The 21,567-nt window shown below is 48.2% G+C and overlaps 1 protein-coding gene across 1 annotated transcript in view; it reads left to right on the plus strand.

The window, feature by feature from the left end:
• Positions 1-19,653, plus strand: part of POLR3H (RNA polymerase III subunit H) — a 36,206-nt gene extending 16,553 nt beyond the window's left edge. The window contains exons 3-7 of the mRNA XM_068264835.1: positions 3,119-3,215; positions 3,540-3,626; positions 13,623-13,686; positions 15,258-15,468; positions 18,442-19,653. Of these exons, the coding sequence (XP_068120936.1) occupies positions 3,119-3,215; positions 3,540-3,626; positions 13,623-13,686; positions 15,258-15,468; positions 18,442-18,495 (513 nt within the window). The 3' untranslated portion in view covers positions 18,496-19,653. The remainder of the gene's footprint in view (positions 1-3,118; positions 3,216-3,539; positions 3,627-13,622; positions 13,687-15,257; positions 15,469-18,441) is intronic.
• Positions 19,654-21,567: the final 1,914 nt, after the last annotated feature.

A 21,567-nucleotide genomic window follows, 5' to 3' on the forward strand; every position in this document is an offset into this window, starting at 1 on the left:
GATTCTGCAAGTCCTATAAGGGGTTCTATGGTATCTCACAGTGTATCTATAATACATATAGATTGTATAGAATGCCTAAAGGTGAACCAGGTAAGGTAAATGAGTAGTCTATGATGGTTGAAGTTTGGCTCAGGAATGGTCACATATGAATATGGGTGTGTGAGCCACAGTTGTGTGTATTGTACTTTGGACAACAACATGGCAGGAGGCATGAAAAACAAAGGCGGGTGGAGCGTATCAGGGAATGCAGGGCCGGTGCAACTCTGCTTACTGCAGGGGTGTCAAACGCAAATAAAAAATGGGCCGAAATTGAACACTGGGACCAAGTCATGGGCCAATCTCAATGTCTACGGACCGCCCTCCTCCCTTATACAGTTCCCTGGTGCCTAGAGGTCCCCACCCTCTCTTATACAGTTCCTTGGTGTCTAGTGCTTTCCCCCTACCTCCCCCATATGGCTTCCTTGGTGATCTAGGGCTTCACCTCCAATATAGCTTCCCTGGTGGTCTAGAGTGGGCCAAACATAATGCAAAGTGGGGTAACCACTGGGGGGGGGGGGGGCACATTTAATGGCTCTGAGGGCCAGATGTGGCCTGAGGGCCGGAGTTTGACATGTATGGCTTACAGCACAGGAGGGGGATGAAGAGGCGATGACATCCGGGTGCTCACCATAATTAGCTGGATGAGCACTCGGCTAGCAGAGTCTGGGGAGGACACTGGGGGACCCTGGGAGTGGATGTTTCCTCTGTTGGGAGGAGATCTGGCTGGTGGGATATGCAGCTGTGGATCAGGATGTGGTTTATCCTGTGTTGGGAGGAGATCCGTGGCTGGTGGGATATGCAGCTGTGGATCAGGATGTGGTTTATCCTGTGTTGGGAGGAGATCCGTGGCTGGTGGGATATGCAGCTGTGGATCAGGATGTGTTTCTCCTGTGTTGGCAGGAGATCCGTGGCTGGTGGGATATGCAGCTGTGGATCAGGATGTGGTTTATCCTGTGTTGGGAGGAGATCCGTGGCTGGTGGGATATGCAGCTGTGGATCAGGATGTGGTTTATCCTGTGTTGGGAGGAGATCCGTGGCTGGTGGGATATGCAGCTGTGGATCAGGATGTGGTTTATCCTGTGTTATTATTATTATTATTATTATTTATTAGATTTATATAGCGCCAACTAATTACACAGCGCTGTACAATAAATAGGATTACAGACAATGATAACAGGGGTGACAGAACAATACAGGTAACAGACCATAGATACAACAATACAGGTAATAGCAATAAGATACACAACACAATGCAGATAGTAGTACATACCAGATCATAAACTGGAATGGTAGTGGTAAAAATTACCAGTTCCAAATTTTGGGTAAAGTGCACACAGTCAAGTATGATACACAAGGGAAGAGGGCCCTGCTAAAGGCTTACAATCTAGAGGGAGGGGCTGGTGACACAAAAGGAGGGGGTGCATCAAGAAGTTATTGGCAGAAAGGATTAGGGTAGTGTTGAGTTGATGTAGGCCTCCTTGAAGAAGTGAGTTTTGAGTGCTTTTTTGAAGGTGTTGAAGGTGGGAGCGAGCCTGATGGGCAGCGGGAGAGAGTTCCACAGGATAGGGGCAGCTCTAGTGAAGTCCTGCAGTCTGGCATGGGAGTGCGAGATGCGTGGGGTGGTTAAGAGGAGGTCGTTGGAGGAGCGAAGTGGGCGGCCAGGTGTATATCTGCTGACCAGGTCAGAGATGTAGGTTGGGCAGGACTTGTGTAAGGATTTGTATGCCAAACATAGGATCTTGAAGCTGATTCTGAAGTGAATTGGAAGCCAATGAAGGGATTTGCGTAGGGGAGTTGTGGAGACAGAGCGGTGGGAGGAGTAGATGAGTCTGGCTGCTGCGTTCATGATGGATTTTAGGGGGGCGATGCGATGTGTTGGGAGGAGATCCGTGGCTGGTGGGATATGCAGCTGTGGATCAGGATGTGGTTTATCCTGTATTGGGAGGAGATCCGTGGCTGGAGGGATATGCAGCTGTGGATCAGGATGTGTTTATCCTGTGTTGGGAGGAGATCCGTGGCTGGTGGGATATGCAGCTGTGGATCAGGATGTGTTTCTCCTGTGTTGGGAGGAGATCCGTGGCTGGTGGGATATGCAGCTGTGGATCAGGATGTGTTTCTCCTGTGTTGGGAGGAGATCCGTGGCTGGTGGGATATGCAGCTGTGGATCAGGATGTGGTTTATCCTGTGTTGGGAGGAGATCCGTGGCTGGTGGGATATGCAGCTGTGGATCAGGATGTGTTTCTCCTGTGTTGGGAGGAGATCCGTGGCTGGTGGGATATGCAGCTGTGGATCAGGATGTGTTTCTCCTGTGTTGGGAGGAGATCCGTGGCTGGTGGGATATGCAGCTGTGGATCAGGATGTGGTTTCTCCTGTGTTGGGAGGAGATCCGTGGCTGGTGGGATATGCAGCTGTGGATCAGGATGTGGTTTCTCCTGTGTTGGGAGATCTGTGGCTGGTGGGATATGCAGCTGTGGATCAGGATGTGGTTTATCCTGTGTTGGGAGGAGATCCGTGGCTGGTGGGATATGCAGCTGTGGATCCGGATGTGTTTCTCCTGTGTTGGGAGGAGATCTGTGGCTGGTGGGATGTGCAGCTGTGGATCAGGATGTGGTTTATCCTGTGTTGGGAGGAGATCCGTGGCTGGTGGGATATGCAGCTGTGGATCAGGATGTGGTTTATCCTGTGTTGGGAGGAGATCTGTGGCTGGTGGGATATGCAGCTGTGGATCCGGATGTGTTTCTCCTGTGTTGGGAGGAGATCTGTGGCTGGTGGGATATGCAGCTGTGGATCAGGATGTGTTTCTCCTGTGTTGGGAGGAGATCTGTGGCTGGTGGGATATGCAGCTGTGGATCAGGATGTGGTTTATCCTGTGTTGGGAGGAGATCCGTGGCTGGTGGGATATGCAGCTGTGGATCAGGATGTGGTTTATCCTGTGTTGGCAGGAGATCCGTGGCTGGTGGGATATGCAGCTGTGGATCAGGATGTGGTTTATCCTGTGTTGGGATTATTGCTGTTGTCAGGGGACGCTCGGCAGTCTCAGGTTTATCTGACGCTCACACTGATCTGATTGCTCCCATAGGTTGTGTATAACATGGGTCTCTGCATCTGTCTCTATGACATCACTAAGCTGGAGGATTCCTACATATTCCCGGGAGACGGAGCCTCTCACACGAAAGGTGAGTGTCACTGCCTATTACACGGGATCTTATGGTTAGTGACAGTGTATGTGTGGTGCTGGAGGTGTGGCAGTGTTGGCTAGTGGCAGTGTATGTGTGGTGCTGGAGGTGTGGCAGTGTTGGCTAGTGGCAGTGTATGTGTGGTGCCAGGCGTGTGTCAGTTTGTTGTCTTGTTAAGGGCCTGAGCCCACTAACGCAGTTGTACGCAGTTGTGTCCGCTTTTCAGAAACACATCAATGTTACAGATGCTGAAAAGCGGACACAATTGCGCACAACTGCATTCGTGGGCTCCGGCCCTTACAGTTTGTATGTTTTCTCTTTCAGTTCACTTCCGGTATGTTGTCTTCCACCCATTCCTTGATGAAATCTTGATGGGAAAAATCAAAGGCTGCAGCCCAGAAGGAGTCCATGGTGAGTGAGACGGAATACTCAGCAGTTTTATTCTAAATCAGTGGAATCTTATCTAGTTATAAAGTCAGAGTTTTGTGGAACAACAAGGAGACGTGTAAAGGGTACCGGAAGTGACGTGACACGAGATAACACGTGTGTATTCAGTGCCACGCCTGCATAGTCCTAGGCTGTGTTCTCTATTTTCTCACTTAAAGGGCTAAACATTTAATTATGCAAATTACACTTTCTCGTTCAGCTATAGTAAGACTCGCTGATAACTAATTACAGGAGCAACAAAAAGACACGATGAAAGCTCCACAGTGCTAACCGTGATTTCATTGCAAATGCCCTCACATTTAACTCTTTTCAAAAAAGTTCATTTTGTGCAAAGGCATATAGCAATGAAGATAATATGTATCTTGTGCAGATTGGGGGGGGGGGGGGATGTGGGATTGGCAGTGGGTACCGTCTGGTGCTACTTTTGCTTTGCTACCTATACTGGGGCACTTACCTGGCTAACCTATACCGGGGGCACCTATACCTGGCTAACCTATACTGGGGGGAGCCTATTCCTGGCTTAACTATGTGGGGCGGAACCTATACCTGGCTAACCTATACTGGGGACACCTTTACCTGGCTAACATATACTGGGGCACTTACCTGGCTAACCTGTAGTGGGGGGAAACTATACCTGGCTAACCTATACTGGGGGCACCTCTACCTGTCTAACCTATACTGGGGGCATCTATATCTGGCTAACCTATACTGGGGGCATCTATACCTGACTAACCTATACTGGGGGGTAACCTATACCTGGCTAACCTATACTGGGGGCATCTATACCTGACTAACCTATACTGGGGGCATCTATATCTGGCTAACCTATACTGGGGGCATCTATATCTGGCTAACCTATACTGGGGGCATCTATACCTGACTAACCTATACTGGGGGGTAACCTATACCTGGCTAACCTATACTGGGGGCATCTATACCTGACTAACCTATACTGGGGGGTAACCTATACCTGGCTAACCTATACTGGGGGCACCTATACCTGGTTAACCTATACTGGGGGCATCTATATCTGGCTAACCTATACTGGGGGGTAACCTATACCTGGCTAACCTATACTGGGGGCACTTATACCTGGCTAACCTATACTGGGGGCATCTATACCTGACTAACCTATACTGGGGGGTAACCTATACCTGGCTAACCTATACTGGGGGCATCTATATCTGGCTAACCTATAATGGGGGGGGGGAACCTATACTGGGGGCACCTATACTGGGGGCACCTATACCTGGCTAACCTATACTGGGGGGGAACCTATACCTGGCTAACCTATACTGGGGGGAACCTATACCTGGCTAACCTATACTGGGGGGAACCTATACCTGGCTAACCTATACTGGGGGCACCTTTACCTGGCTAACATATACTGGGGGCACCTATACTTGGCTAACCTATACTGGGGGCACTTATACCTGGCTAACCTATACTGAGGGCACCTATACCTGGATAACATATACTGGGGGCACCTATACCTGGCTAAAATATACTGGGGGCACCTATACTTGGCTAACCTATACTGGGGGCACATATACCTGGCTAACCTATACTGGGGGCACTTATACCTGGCTAACCTATACTGGGGGGGGGGTAACCTATACCTGGCTAACCTATACTGGGGGGAACCTATACCTGGCTAACCTATACTGGGGGAACCTATACCTGGCTAACCTATACTGGGGGGGAACCTATACCTGGCTAACCTATACTTGAGGGGAACCTATACCTGGCTAACCTATACTGGGGGAACCTATACCTGGCTAACCTATACTGGGGGGAACCTATACCTGGCTAACCTATACTGGGGGAACCTATACCTGGCTAACCTATGCTTGGGGGGAACCTATACCTGGCTAACCTATACTTGAGGGGAACCTATACCTGGCTAACCTATACTGGGGGAACCTATACCTGGCTAACCTATACTTGGGGGGAACCTATACCTGGCTAACCTATACTTGGGGGGGGGGGGACCTATACCTGGCTAACCTATACTGGGGGCATCTATAGCTGGCTAACCTATACTTGGGGGGAACCTATACCTGGCTAACCTATACTGGGAGCACCTATACCTGGCTAACCTATACTGGGGGCACCTATACCTGGCTAACCTATACTGGGGGGGAACCTATACCTGGCTAACCTATACTGGGGGAATCTATACCTGGCTAACCTATACTTGGGGGGAACCTATACCTGGCTAACCTACTCTGGGGGAACCTATACCTGGCTAACCTATACTGGGGGAACCTATACCTGGCTAACCTATACTGGGGGCATCTATACCTGGCTAACCTATACTGTGGGGGAACCTATACCTGGCTACCTATACTGGGGGGGGGGTAACCTATACCTGGCTAACCTATACTGGGGCATCTATACCTGGTTAACCTATACTGGGGGGGGGGGGGGTAACCTATACCTGGCTAACCTATACTGGGGGAACCTATACCTGGCTAACCTATACTTGAGGGGAACCTATACCTGGCTAACCTATACTGGGGGCATCTATACCTGGCTAACCTATACTGGGGGAACCTATACCTGGCTAACCTATACTTGAGGGGAACCTATACTTGGCTAACCTATACTGGGGGGAACCTATACCTGGGCTAACCTATACTTGAGGGGGCACCTATACCTGGCTACCTACACTGGGGGCACCTATACCTGGCTACCTACACTGGGGGCACCTATACCTGGCTACCTATACTGGGGGCACCTATGCCTGACTAACCTATACTGGGGGGTAACCTATACCTGGCTACCTATACTGAAGGCATCTATACCTGGCTACCTACACTGGGGGCACCTATACCTGGCTACCTATACTGGGGCACCTATACCTAGCTACCTACACTGGGGGCACCTATACCTGGCTACCTATACTGGGGCACCTATACCTAGCTACCTATACTGGGGGCATCTATACCTGGCCAACCTATACTGGGGGCACCTATGCCTGGCTAGCTATACTGGGGGCAATTTTTATGCCCTTGCCATGGGAGCAGTTTAGCCTAGAAATCGACCAGCTGACATTTCCATAATTATCTTTCTTGGCATCCCCCCCATTACTGATAATTTGGCTAAAACTTCCCACCTTCTTCTTCTTTTGTGTTTCAGGTTTTTCTCTGAGGTTTTCAGCTTTCTGACCACAACCTTCTGAAAGTCGTCCTCCTCTGTTCCTGATCTATGTCCGAGTCTGAGAGCCACAACTGCTGCCACCTCCTCCCTTTAGCTACTGACACATGCGTTATACAGGTCTTGTGGCTAGTTAGATGCAGTTTAGGCACTGATTATGTGTAAGTAGCCCCAGAACCTGTATAACTTATGAGTCCACATTTAAAGGGGGATTTGGCAGCCCTGAGGCCCACGTGCAAAATCGGGGGATGGGAAGTGTTGTAGTAGACCTTTCCATACTTTGTATAGAGTGGAGAGGATGGAGAGCGTGTGTCAGTTGTTCCGTCTCCTCCAGTGTTGGGAGAGGTTCCTCTGTTTCTTATCCTGGACTCTGCAACACGAAGCAGCTTAAATCCCCAGTAATAAAATACCTCCAGATGCTCCGACATTCCTCCAGGTGCGCTCATTGCGGAGATCTCACCTTGCTTCTGGAGCAGATAACGCAACTCACATCTGACACAAGTCCTAAACCGCCACTTCTCCCGAAACAACCATCTGTATGCTGCATACAGTGGTGTGAAAAACGATTTGCCCCCTTCCTGATTTCTTATTCTTTTGCATGTTTGTCACACTTAAATGTTTCTGCTCATCAAAAACCGTTAACTATTAGTCAAAGATAACATAATTGAACACAAAATGCAGTTTTAAAATGATGGTTTTTATTATTTAGTGAGAAAAAAAAACTCCAAACCTACATGGCCCTGTGTGAAAAAGTGATTGCCCCCCTTGTTAAAAAAATAACTTAGCTGTGGTTTATCACACCTGCGTTCAATTTCTGTAGTCACCCCCAGGCCTGATTACTGCCACACCTGTTTCACTCAAGAAATCACTTAAATAGGAGCTATCTGACACAGAGAAGTAGACCAAAAGCACCTCAAAAGCTAGACATCATGCCAAGATCCAAAGAAATTCAGGATGAAATGAGAAGAAAAGTACTGTAATTGAGATCTATCAGTCTGGTAAACGTTATAAAGCCATTTCTAAAGCTTTGGGACTCCAGCGAACCACAGTGAGAGCCATTATCCACAAATGGCAAAAACATGGAACAGTGATGAACCTCCCCAGGAGTGGCCGGCCGACCAATATTACCCCAAGAGCGCAGAGAAAACTCATCCGAGAGGCAACAAAAGACCCCAGGACAACATCTAAAGAACTGCAGGCCTCACTTGCCTCAATTAAGGTCATTGTTCACGACTCCACCATAAGAAAGAGACTGGGCAAAAACGGCCTGCATGGCAGATATCCACGGCGCAAACCACCTTTAAGCAAAAAGAACATTAAGGCTCGTCTCAATTCTGCTAAAAAAACATCTCAATGATTGCCAAGACTTTTAGGAAAATACCTTGTGGACCGACGAGACATAAGTTGAACTTTTTGGAAGGTGTGTGTCCCGTTACATCTGGCGTAGAAGTAACACAGCATTTCAGCAAAAGAACATCATACCAACAGTAAAATATGGTGGTGGTAGTGTGATGGTCTGGGGTTGTTTTGCTGCTTCAGGACCTGGAAGGCTTGCTGTGATAGATGGAACCATGAATTCTACTGTCTACCTAAAAACCTGATGGAGAATGTCCGGCCATCTGTTTGTCAACTCAAGCTGAAGCGATCTTGGGTGCTGCAGCAGAACAATGACCCAAAACACACCAGCAAATCCACCTCTGAATGGCTGAAGAAAAACAAAATGAAGACTTTGGAGTGGCCTAGTCAAAGTCCTGACCTGAATCCTATTGAGATGTTGTGGCATGACCTTAAAAAGGCGGTTCATTCTAGAAAACCCTCAAAGCTGAATTACAACAATTCTGCAAAGATGAGTGGGCCAAAATTCCTCCAGAGCGCTGTAAAAGACTCGTTGCAAGTTATCGCAAACGCTTGATTGCAGTTATTGCTGCTAAGGGTGGCCCAACCAGTTATTAGGTTCAGGGGGCAATTTCTTTTTCACACAGGGCCATGTAGGTTTTGAGTTTTTTTCTCACTAAATAATAAAAACCATCAGTTAAAACTGCATTTTGTGTTCAATTATGTTATCTTTGACTAATAGTGAACGGTTTTTGATGAGCAGAAACATTGAAGTGTGACAAACATGCAAAAGAATAAGAAATCAGGAAGGGGGCAAATAGTTTTTCACACCACTGTATATCTAAAACAAAAGATTGCTTTCCTAAAGCAGAAGGAATTTGCGGTAATTCAGGCTGGAGTGAGCTGACAGGGACAACAATGGACAATTTGCATATTCAGCAGTGATGGATTGTGGGAGACATCTCGGAGCTCACTCCAACCTGAATTATTGCAGCAATCTTTTGTTTTCCATAGCATTTTAGTAAGGGGGCTTTTAGGACCATTGCAGCCCCTCACACACTGCTGGGAGTTGTGGTTCACCAGTAGCTTGCTGGGTGCTCTGTAGCTCTGTATATATGTGTGGCTGCAGCTGACGGGTTCCTTATGCAGACATCAAACTAACAAGTGTTGATTCCGGCGATACCTTTAATGACAGACTGTACAGGTTTATTGCAAGCTTTCCAAACGTTACGTCTCTTCTTCAGGCAGAGCTGGGTCAGAACCGTACAGCAGTGGATGTAACATACAGACCTTTATATGATTCTGTGACGTCACACAGTCCCTTATGCTGGGAATACACCATGAGATTTGTGGGAAGATAGATGGCTCGACAGATTTATTAGCACATCAGAGGATACTTAAAGCGGATCCGAGGTGAAAAACTAACTATAACAAGTAACTTGTCTTTGTATCTTATCTAAAATTTAGATGGTTTACACAGTAAATCTAGCTGCATACAGCTTAAACAATATATGAACATTTCTTCCTGTGACACAATGAGAGCTGCCATGTTAGGCTTGTAATCATTACACAGGTAATTAGCTATGCATCTCCACACCTCAACCTGTGATAACACCACGCCCCTCTCCTCCCCTTGCCTCTGAAATCCCGTGCATGCTCAGTGTGAGCTGGGGAGAATGGCAAAGAAGAGACAGGAGAGGAGAGGGGTATTGGGGTGACAGGAGGGGGAAAGTGGCAGAGAGGGCCCCACAAAGGGAGGGGAGGATGGCAGAAAGGTGACAGGTGGCAGAGAGGGGGTCAGCAGGCAAGGAAAGGGTGGCAGAGTGAGGTGGTAGTAGAGAAGGGGAGAGTAGATGAGAAATTCTAGCAACATTCTGAAGGTGATGGGAGAGAGTGGAAAAGTGGTGACAGGCTGCAGCATGGTGAGGAAAGGGTCATTCAGGGTGGGGAGGGGGTTGTGAGAATTCTGGATGGGGGAGCAATAAAAGCTGGAGGGATAGTTGGGGGGGGGGGGGGCTGCAGCTAAAGTACCACCTGACATCCGATCCTCCAGCTCCAGGCAGTGTGGCTGCTATACAAATTCTTCCCTATCCCTCCCTCACCATGGCCCCCTTCATCTGCTCCTGGACGTTCCCTGTGTTGAAGCCGTGCAGGCAGAAATTATGGTACACCGTCCAGCCAGCAGCTCTCACCACTTCCTATTCTCTGCATGTCGCGTTTACACAGACATGCAGAGAGCTGCCAGCTGCCTGCACGGATTCAACACATCCAGGGAACGTCCAGGAGCAGCACTGGTAAGAGACACGCTGTGCTCTGATACACACACACACACAGGCAGAAGAAGGGGGCCATGGTGAGGGAGGGATGGGAGCAAAGTGAGACTACACGCTGCGCTCTGACACGAGGGGGGTCCGTGGTGAGTGATGGAGGAGTGAGGTCGCACCCCCCTCCCTGCATCCTCGCTACACTCTGTGTCCGGGTGTCACTCCTCCTAGAATCACCACTGACTGTGCTGCTCACGCTAGTATCGCGAGAGTTCAGCAGCTCCAGACTTGAATCACCGCCTCTGCCTCCTCCTGCCTATAATTAGATCCCATGACCCTTTGCATTCCAGGACTGAACGCCGCGGCGTTAGATGCGCTGGGGGGGCGTGGCTTAATATTTTTATAAGGTTTTTATTGTGAAATATATTCAAAACAAAGCTATTTAAAGGGTTTAATGCCCCCAAAATATGTCCACCAGCACAAAAATGCGGACATCCTAACTTGGTCTCGGATCCACTTTAAAAGGCTGATGCGTATCGGAGCTCTGAAAGGCTCCTTAATCATCATCACAAGTTTAAGTAGTCAAGTGCCTGCCCCCAATGGGCGTGGCCTTTCCTCTTAAAGTAACATAGACAATATGCATATAAAATTGCAAAGGCCAATATACAAACATATAATAATGAAACATTAAAAAACCAATGATGGTATGGTCAAGCATCAAGATAAATGCACAGATTGAGAACATACATGTTAAAGGACTTACGAGGTGAAATCTCAAAAAAAGTCAAATACCTGTATGCTCATTTAAGGCACGGAGGACGCCGTCCGTGCCCTCCGTGCCGTTCCGCAACTTGTAGCGTGGATCGGGGGGTTGGCCCTAGAGCTGCGCAGCCACACTCGCGGCTAAGCGGACTGCGCAGCCGCGGCCAGCTCATGTGGCCATCTTTGTGCAGCCAAGAGAGCCCGACCCGGGCCGAGCAGTCGGGACCCGGCCCGGGGGATATTGAGCGCAGGGGCCCCGGTGGGAGGGCGCAGACAGCGTCCTCCGTGCATTAAATGAGGTATTTGACTTTTTTAAAGATTTTACCTCGTAAGTCCTTTAAATGAGATGAAATGAAGGAGGAGGGGAGGGAAAAAGGGGATAGAGGAAGGAAAATAGGAACAAGAATGGAGAGGAGGGCTAACAGACTTGTATATATAAAAAGGTCAAACCATCACATCATAGGCTAGACTAATATCCATTCTTGAGTTTAGGCCTGTAGGTGTCCGTGTGCCTAACCTCCATATCCACAAGGCTTCCCATTTGAATAAAATCTGATGTAAATCACCCCCTCTAGGTGGACAAACCACTCTATCTATACCCTGAAAAGTGAAACTGCCCATGTCCCCCCGGTGCTCCTTCAAAAAATGCCTGGATACACTAGAGACCTGAGTAACATAGGCTTCATTTCTAATACATCTAGCTGCCCCATTAAAATGTTCTGAGATGCGTTGTCTTAAAGGGCGAGTGGTACATCCCACGTACTGTAGTCCACAAGCAACACAGGCGATAAGATAAACAACATTGCTAGAATTGCAATTGATGTATTGTTTCATCTCAAATCTCTTACCTGTAGAGATAGAAATGATCTCACGTGTCTGGTTGTGGACACAACAGTACCTGCAGGTATTGTATCCACACCTAAACGAACCCTTACATGTCAACCACGTTGGGACAGCTTTGGGAGAACTGGAGAAGAGACTCCAGCAGTATCTCCCACATTGGAAATGTAAGGCCCCGTTCACACTTGCGTTTTTGGAAAAAATGGACCGGATGTCCGGACCGGATCCGGTCCGTTTGCATACGTATCATCAGGTATGAATACGGCTGCGATCCGGATCCGTTTTTTAAAAGAGATACACACTATATAAATTCCTGGGGTCTGGGAGGTCAGCAGAAGGTGCACCTGTAGAATCAGGTCCTCCGCTGTTTAGGCCTCACCTCCACCTCTGACATACTGACAAACAGCTCCAGCACATTAGTCACTGCTGCTCCACTCCAGATATGCTGGGCCCATGTGTCCCCATCCAAAATGGCCGCTAGAAAACGCATAGGAAGTGGTGTAGAACGTCAGGTGTTTGTAGCCAGTGTGTTCTGTGCTTTCCGTTCCCCATAGGTTTCCATATCCGGATGGTGCAGTCAGGATCCGGTCCGGGTGCGTCAGCCGGATGATCCGGACCCAAAAATAGAGCATGTTGGAAAAGTGTCGAGTCCGGATCCGATCCGGCTCCATTCTGTACGGAACGGACGCGTGTGAACGGCCGCATAGACTTTGCATTGGTATGCCGAACGTCCGTTCTGTTTCTACAGTATACGGTCCGGATCCGGCACGGCGAATCCGGACAGCGAACGCTAATGTGAACCAGGCCTAAAAAGACATCCTCGGTGTTTTAATGAACTCTGGCAGCATTTGGCACTACAGATAAACACGCACAACAATTAACTTATCGCTTAGCCAGACAGCAGAAGTGTTAAAAAGTCTGCCAGTCTAATGCCTAGTACACACTATACAATTTTCTGTTAGATCTTTCTGTAACATTTTCTGTAATTAGATTATTTTCTGTAAAGTCCTGGTAGAGACTGGTCATTATCTCTGGTGCATTGTCTTCTGGTCGTCTCCTGCTGAGTAGAACAATGCTTAATTGCTCGGCAGATAGATGGTAAGATAGATAAATATATTTCCAACCGGTCCAATCAGATTGCCGTACATTTTGCAATAGATTTTGGGTTCTTATCAAAGCAAAATCTATCACTTGGACGTTGGATGATGTGTATGTTCCCCGGACGTGGAAAGCACCAGCAGAGTCCGGTATTAACGAGCTGTGCATAGTATGTGGCGGCAGGTCCTACCGCTCTTCTGCCCACAGGGACATGTGACGTTCTTCTCAGGTGGCAGCTGGGAACTCCTGGCCAGATGTTCTCTTAGGTTTGCCGGCTGTCGGTAGGCCAGGAGCGGTCATTCTGGGAATGGCACATTCCCCTGTCCCCGGCAGAGTTCCATATATCGGGGAAACAAATCAAACAGCTTGTTGGTCTGATGTCGGCATTTCTGCTGCTCGACTAGCACCGGGCTGCTCCTCACTGGCCTGGGTTGTTTATGTTGCTCGGAAGGGTTTCTAGCCCTGGAAAGATAACATTTCCCCTCCTCCTCCTCCTCTGCAGTGTCACTTGGCTTCTTTGATGACATCGTTATACCTCCGGAGTCCTTACAGCAGCCGGCTAAGTTGTATCCTTTACAGTCTTCTGTCAGTTTGTGGACCTGAATCTTCCCCACGGAGCTCCTCCTGGCTGCGGCCTGCAGACACAGCACATTCTCCATATAGGACCGTTATTTCATATTTCCAGCAGTAAACCATGAGTTGTCACGCAGGCCCCTGACTGGACTTCAGGATCCATTTATAGAGTGCAGCAGCAATAGATTGTAAGCTTATGGGCAAAGTCCTTCTGTCATGTTTTGGTGATGAACTGTCTCAGATTATATTACTGTATAGCATTGTTAGTTGTAGTGCTTCATAGAGAACACTAGAGTATCTGCTCTACCTGTGCACATATCCACCTACACCTCCCCCCCACCTCCACACACACACATATTGTCCAACAACTGTCTCCCACGATTCAGCCGACGCCTGCCCCACCCATATCGGCCTACACTTGGCCCCCACGTATCAGCCAATGTCTGCCCCGCCCTCCCAAATATCGGCCTACATCTGGTGTCTGTCAAGGGTGGTGACAGACACCTGGCCCCCAACAACTGGCTCCTCTGAATCAGCCGACACCTGTTCCACCCCCCAATATCTGCCTACACCTGGCCCCCACAAATCAGCTGATGCCTGCCCCGCACATATCGGCCTACACCTGGCCCCACATATTGGACGATGCCTGCCCCGCCCATATCTGCCTACACCTGGCCCCCACGTATCAGCTAATGCCTGGCCCCCACATATCTGCCTACACCTGGCCCCCACGTATAGGACGATGCCTGCCCCGCCCATATCTGCCTACATCTGGCCCCCACGTATCAGCCGATAACTGCCCCACCCATATCTGCCTACACCTGGCCCCCACGTATCGACCAACGCCTGTTCTCCCTCCCCCCATATCGGCCTACACCTGGCCCCCATGTATCAGCCAATGCCTGTCCCCGCCCATATCTGCCTACACCTGGCCCCTACGTATCGGCCGACGCCTGTTCTCCCCCCCCCCCCCCCCCCCCCCCCATATCAGCCTACACCTGGTTCCCACGTATCGGCCTACCCTTGAAACTCCCCAAAACTAAGTGTCCTTGTGACAGTTGCTGCATGGGGAAGGCCATTCAGAGGCTACGAGAGCGACGTGCCTCTCGCAATACTGTCTGAACATTTTCTAAATTCATGCACAGCAGCTCGCAATTAAGAGTTCCGGTTACAGGTGGGCTTTCAGTGAGTTTCCAGGGAGGCGACAGGCAGAAAGTGTTGAAAAGAGGATGGATATGAGAACGTGACACCATCGCTAGTGGTGGCCTTGATAAGGATTATGATGGTAGCTGTGTGCGGTAGATCCCGGTATTTCCATGATCTCTCCTACTTGTACTGAGTAGCTTTGTGATGGGCTGTCCTTCTCTTTTACGGGGCTGTATTACTGTGGGTGCCGTGCATATGGTTACCTTTGCAGCATGCCGGGGGGGAGAGATGAATATTCGATTAAACATGTTTGGAGAGTTATTCCCATCAGATTTGATCAGATTGGCCTCCTTTGCTTGACACTGGAGGTCACATATAAGCCGTGTGCTGATGTATTTTCCCTGAACTTGTCCTCCAGCGATGAGGCCGAGCAGGTCTGGGTTTGGGAATATGAGACAGAAGAAGGAGCTCATGATCTCTACATGGACATTGGAGAGGATATCCGCTTCCGTGTGGTGGATGAGACATTTATAGACACGTCGCCCACTGGACCCAGCTCTGCAGATCCTTCCGCTACGTCCACCGCTACTGAGGAGACCCAGCGCAAGGAGGCGCCCTACACCCTGGTGGTGAGTATCAGTAATACAAGGACATGTGTGAGGAGAATGGCACTTCCGTTATAGATTGATGCTACATTAGTCTGTAATTTATGGGAAAATATATCTTCATTTCAAATTACATCCAGATAAGAAGATTGAGGGGCAATGGAGGGGAGACTGTTTCCCTGAAAATAACACCGTGTCATTAATTTTTGCTCCAACTGGTGTTCTAGGGCTTATTTTCAGGGGATGTCTTATATTTCTATAAACACATAAGTTCCTGTGCCGTGTGTCCTCCTGCCTTCCCCACTGTGCTGCCTCTTCCTCTGCTGGATCCACCTACTGTCTGCCACTGTGTCCCCCTTGTACCTTTAGTGCCCTCCGGGCGTCCCCCTCTGTACCTGTGTCCTCCTCTATCCCCTGAGTCCCATGTAACCCTATGTCCTCCTGGTGTCCCTCGCTTCCTGCAATGTCCCCCTGCATCCTCCTCTTACCCCTAGCTCCATGTCACGCTGTCCCCCGCTTCCTGCAATACCCCCCTAATCATTTTCTTCCCCCCAGCTCCATGCTGCTGTGTCCCCGATCTTCAGCCTATGGGGAAGAAGTACGGCAACATGTGTTTGTACTGGAGCCGATGATCCTGTAGGCGGGACCATAGCTCTGTTATTGGGCCGATCACTGCACTCGCTGAGTAGCAGCGAGTGTAGCGATTGGCCCAATGATGGAACCTTGGTCATACCTGTGAGACCATGGGCTCTGTAATAACACAAGTCGTCACACCTTTTCCACTTACTGCTGCTAGGGCTTACTTTCAGGGGATGTCTTAATTTCAGGGAAAGAGGGTATCTAATCCTAAATATACAGAGTTTAACCACTTCCCCGATACGAGTAACTAGGTCCCTGCAAATTGCCATAACTCCGTGCAGGGGCATAGCTACTACGTCCCTTCCCGCCACGCGTTCATGCTTGCCCCAACTTCCGCCGTAGATCGTTATCCGTTAGATCACTGAAGTTCCCGTTCATTGATCCAAGTCCCCGTGTGAATGAACGCAGCCGTGCATGAGACGGTGGCATCATCCGCAAGGACGTTTTGTGGCCAAATAGTAAAATTACATCTACATTATTTTTTTTTCAATAAAAGACGTATTTTGACCTCATTTTACATTTAAGCCACCTGGACGTGATTGTCACGTCCAAGCTTCTGCGCGCGCCCCCGTGTCGCCCCCTGGTAGCCCGGAGATCAATGAATCGGAACATAGTTCCCTTTCATTAATCTAAGTCCCTGGCAGAAAAACAGGCGGCTTTTCATCAGAGGCCGCGGTTTTTCTGACAAAAAAAAATTCCCATCCTCCTTATTCTTCCTGGAAGTGAGCACTTTTCTTTCAGAGCTAAAAAAATATAAAAATCTCACAGTGGCCAAATAGTAAAACTACATCTACATACATTTTTTAATAAAATAAACCCATATTATTATATTTAAAATTAACTGTTTACCTCCCACACCAAAAATTACCTAAATAAAATTTTAAATGGAAATAAAAAAAAAAAAGTTACCGAAGGGTCTGAACCTTTTTAATATGCATGTGAAGAGGGTATATTTTGCGGAAACATTTTTTAATTCTAAGCTTGTAAATAGTTATTGACGCAAAACTGAAAAAATGCACCTTTATTTCCAAATGAAATATTGGCGCCATACATTTTACTAGGTAAAAATTTTAACCGTTGCAATAACCGGGACAAATGGGCAAATAATGTGGATTTTAATTACGGTAGCATGTATTTTAAAACTATAACGGCCGAAAACTGAGAAATACATTTTTTCCTGTTAACACTTCTAGAATAAAATAATTCTTAGCAAAAAGTACCCTCCAAAGAAAGGCTAATTGGTGGCGGAAAAAACATATAGATTGTTTCGTTGTGATAAGTAGTAATAAAGTTGTAGGCGCAGTATCCGCTCTCCACTCAGAGATAAGCGGAAATAGCCGATTTCTATTGGTCTGCCCTACTGTGCAGGTGCAAGTCTCCTGTGCCTGCGCAGTAGAGCGGACTCGGCAGAGATCGGCTTTTTCCGCCTATCTCCGTGCTGAGAGGCACAACAGCGCCCCCACTGGAGCCAGGGAAGGTAAATATATCAGCGCTTGTCAGGCTTGTCGAGTCTGTATTGCCGGGCACTTCGGGGGAGCCAGCGCTGGACTGCCTGCAGCTACAGGGGAGGGGGAGGCCTCATTGGGACCCTGAGGCTTCCCCCTCCCGAGGTGAGCACCCCCCAGGGGAACTTTTTTTTTTTTTTTTGTTACAGAGTCTCTTCAAGCTACATATACACGTTCAACATGCGCACAATGTGCAAACGACCACCCGCACAACGCAACGAACCACACGATCTGACGTACCGCACGACCTGATGGAAAAACTACCGACTCATTTACATTCTGCGCACAATAGTGGAAAGATTGACTACACATTAAACAACTTGTACTTGTTTTCACGTACACACGCCTCATTGTCATCCAGCAGTCTAAAACAGGCTAAAGTAGGACAACAATCAGGCAGTTTTGTTGAGCGTGTACGAGCCTTTAAGCTAAGTACACACGGACCAACCTGCAGCCTGATTATCATGTGACTTTAGACTGTTGGATGGCAATCAGGCATGTGTACGCCTGCAAACAACTTGACAAGCAACTGATAACAGGCAGTTTGCCCGATCCAACGGTCGGATCTATGTTGGTCTGATATCGTGCAGTTGGTGTGTGTGTACAAGTTGAATAAAAGACTTGTACTTGTTTTAAATGTGTAGTCCGTCATTCCTCTTGCGTGCGCAGTATGTTAATTGTGTTGGTTGTTTAGCCGTCTAGGCGGGTGGACATACAGGTCATGTGGTTTGTCAGGTCATGTGGTTTGTTGTGTTGGCCGCGTGTTTGTGTGCATGTTGGACGACCTTGAGCCCATCTAGACTGGACAATAATATGTTGACAACTAGATTGAGTATGGTTTTATTTTTTGTAGGGCTCCATCAGTGAGCCGGGGCTCGGCCTGCTGTCCTGGTGGACCAACAACTGAAGATGTGACTCCCATCAGTGAGCCGGGGCTCGGCCTGGTGGACCAACAACTGAAGATGTGACTCCATCAGTGAGCCGGGGCTCGGCCTGGTGGACCAACAACTGAAGATGTGACTCCCATCAGTGAGCCGGGGCTCGGCCTGGTGGACCAACAACTGAAGATGTGACTCCCATCAGTGAGCCGGGGCTCGGCCTGGTGGACCAACAACTGAAGATGTGACTCCCATCAGTAAGCCGGGGCTCGGCCTGGTGGACCAACAACTGAAGATGTGACTCCCATCAGTGAGCCGGGGCTCGGCCTGGTGGACCAACAACTGAAGATGTGACTCCCATCAGTAAGCCGGGGCTCGGCCTGGTGGACCAACAACTGAAGATGTGACTCTGAGAACTAAGAAAGGACGGTCTCCTGAGACTCCAAGGAAAGGGATTCTAAAGCAGAAGCAGCTAATAAAGCCTTACTTTTCAGCACAAAACAGAGAAAAATTTAATGTTGTTTAGGGGATATAGATGTTTAATTTATTTCAGGCACAGACTTAAGAAGTAAATGTCTCATTTTCTACCAGTGTGTGGGAGTTTCCAGCTTCATAGAAGTTTCTATAGATTTTATTATTAGCAGAATCGGGACTAAATCTTGTGAAACAGGTAGGGGCTGATACTGTAGACGTAGTGCTAGCCGTTAGGCTTCTGTTACTATGGAGGAAGGGGGATAGTAATTGTCCATCTCATGGTGGATTGTACAGATCTGATCTATGACAGATTGGACAGACTTATTGGTGTGCAGAATGATTGCTTCTCTTCAGTGGAACATGGCTATTTAAAGGGAACCTACACTGAGAAGGAGATGGATTTTTCCTTTTAAAATAATACCAGTTGCCCGACTCTCCTGCTGATCCTGTGTCTCTAATACTTTTAGCCACAGCCCCTCAACAAGCATGCAGATCAGGTGCCCTGACTGAAGTCAGACTGGATTAGCTGCATGCTTGTTTCAGGGTGTGATTCAGCCATAGAGATCAGCTGGACTGCCAGGCAACTGGTATTGTTTACAGGAAACTTCCATATCACTCTCAGTTAAGGTTCCCTTTAAGCCTTCTTCAACCAACTCATGTTACACAGGGAGGCGTTATTACTACTATTCAATAAAATTGAGGAATTAAGAATTCTCATGTTGTGCAGCTCTTATACTATCTAATCACATGACAGTATGGACCCTCCCATTATCCTGATCACATGACAGTATGGACCCTCCCATTATCCTGATCACATGACAGTACAGTGCCTCCCATTATCCTGATCACATGACAGTATGGACCCTCCCATTATCCTGATCACATGACAGTATGGACCCTCCCATTATCCTGATCACATGACAGTATGGACCCTCCCATTATCCTGATCACATGACAGTACAGTGCCTCCCATTATCCTGATCACATGACAGTACAGTGCCTCCCATTCTCCTGATCACATGACAGTATGGACCCTCCCATTATCCTGATCACATGACAGTATGGACCCTCTCATTATCCTGATCACATGACAGTATGGACCCTCCCATTATCCTGATCACATGACAGTACAGTGCCTCCCATTACTCTGATCACATGACAGTATGGACCCTCCCATTATCCTGAGCACATGACAGTATGGACCCTCCCGTTACTCTGATAACATGACAGTATGGACCCTCCCGTTATCCTGATCACATGACAGTATGGACCCTCCCATTATCCTGATCACATGACAGTATGGACCCTCCCATTATCCTGATCACATGACAGTATGGACCCTCCCATTACTCTGATCACATGACAGTATGGACCTTCCCATTCTCCTGATCACATGACAGTATGGACCCTCCCATTACTCTGATCACATGACAGTATGGACCCTCCCATTACTCTGATCACATGACAGTATGGACCCTCCCATTATCCTGATCACATGACAGTACAGTGCCTCCCATTATCCTGATCACATGACAGTACAGTGCCTCCCATTACTCTGATCACATGACAGTATGGACCCTCCCATTATCCTGATCACATGACAGTATGGACCCTCCCATTATCCTGGTCACATGACAGTATGGACCCTCCCATTACTCTGATCACATGACAGTATGGACCCTCCCATTACTCTGATCACATGACAGTATGGACCCTCCCATTACTCTGATCACATGACAGTATGGACCCTCCCATTATCCTGATCACATGACAGTACAGTGCCTCCCATTACTCTGATCACATGACAGTATGGACCCTCCCATTATCCTGATCACATGACAGTATGGACCCTCCCATTATCCTGGTCACATGACAGTATAGACCCTCCCATTACTCTGATCACATGACAGTATAGACCCTCCCATTACTCTGATCACATGACAGTATGGACCCTCCCATTACTCTGATCACATGACAGTATGGACCCTCCCATTATCCTGATCACATGACAGTACAGTGCCTCCCATTATCCTGATCACATGACAGTATGGACTCTTCCGTTATCCTAGTCACATGACAGTATAGACCCTCCCATTACTCTGAGCACATGAAAGCATAGTGCTGACCCTCCCATGATTCCTCTGTGACTGATCACTGCAACCTGAAAGCCTCAACATACCCCACCCACTGGTCAGTATAGGAAATGTGTTAATTTCAGCTGGAAGGTGCCTTTATATAGTGGCGCCGGCTGCACCCAAATCTTCCTGCGCTGAAAAGCTCTGCTCCGCTTCATGCGTGTGATTGATTCCACACCTGAAGCCTGCAACACACATCCATTTTTCCCACTTTACAACATTAAGAGAACCTACCTGCACAAGGTATTCAAATACTGACGGCCCTCACACTACATGCAGGTGGTGAAATTGTCCCGTTATTGGTCAAACTTGGATGTGTGTATGCACCTTTTAGAAGAGTGGTGAATATCCATGTGACCTTGGGGGGGAGGGAAATCTGCAAACAAGCTGTATAAAACAGGTCTGCTGAATCCTGGGGAGGTTCCATGCCCCTAAGAAGTAGACTACACCTTGCACTGTGCCTGAGGATAGAGTCATACACTCACTTTGCAG

Source organism: Hyperolius riggenbachi, unplaced genomic scaffold, assembly GCF_040937935.1.
Source record: "Hyperolius riggenbachi isolate aHypRig1 unplaced genomic scaffold, aHypRig1.pri scaffold_174, whole genome shotgun sequence".
Lineage (NCBI taxonomy): Eukaryota > Metazoa > Chordata > Amphibia > Anura > Hyperoliidae > Hyperolius > Hyperolius riggenbachi.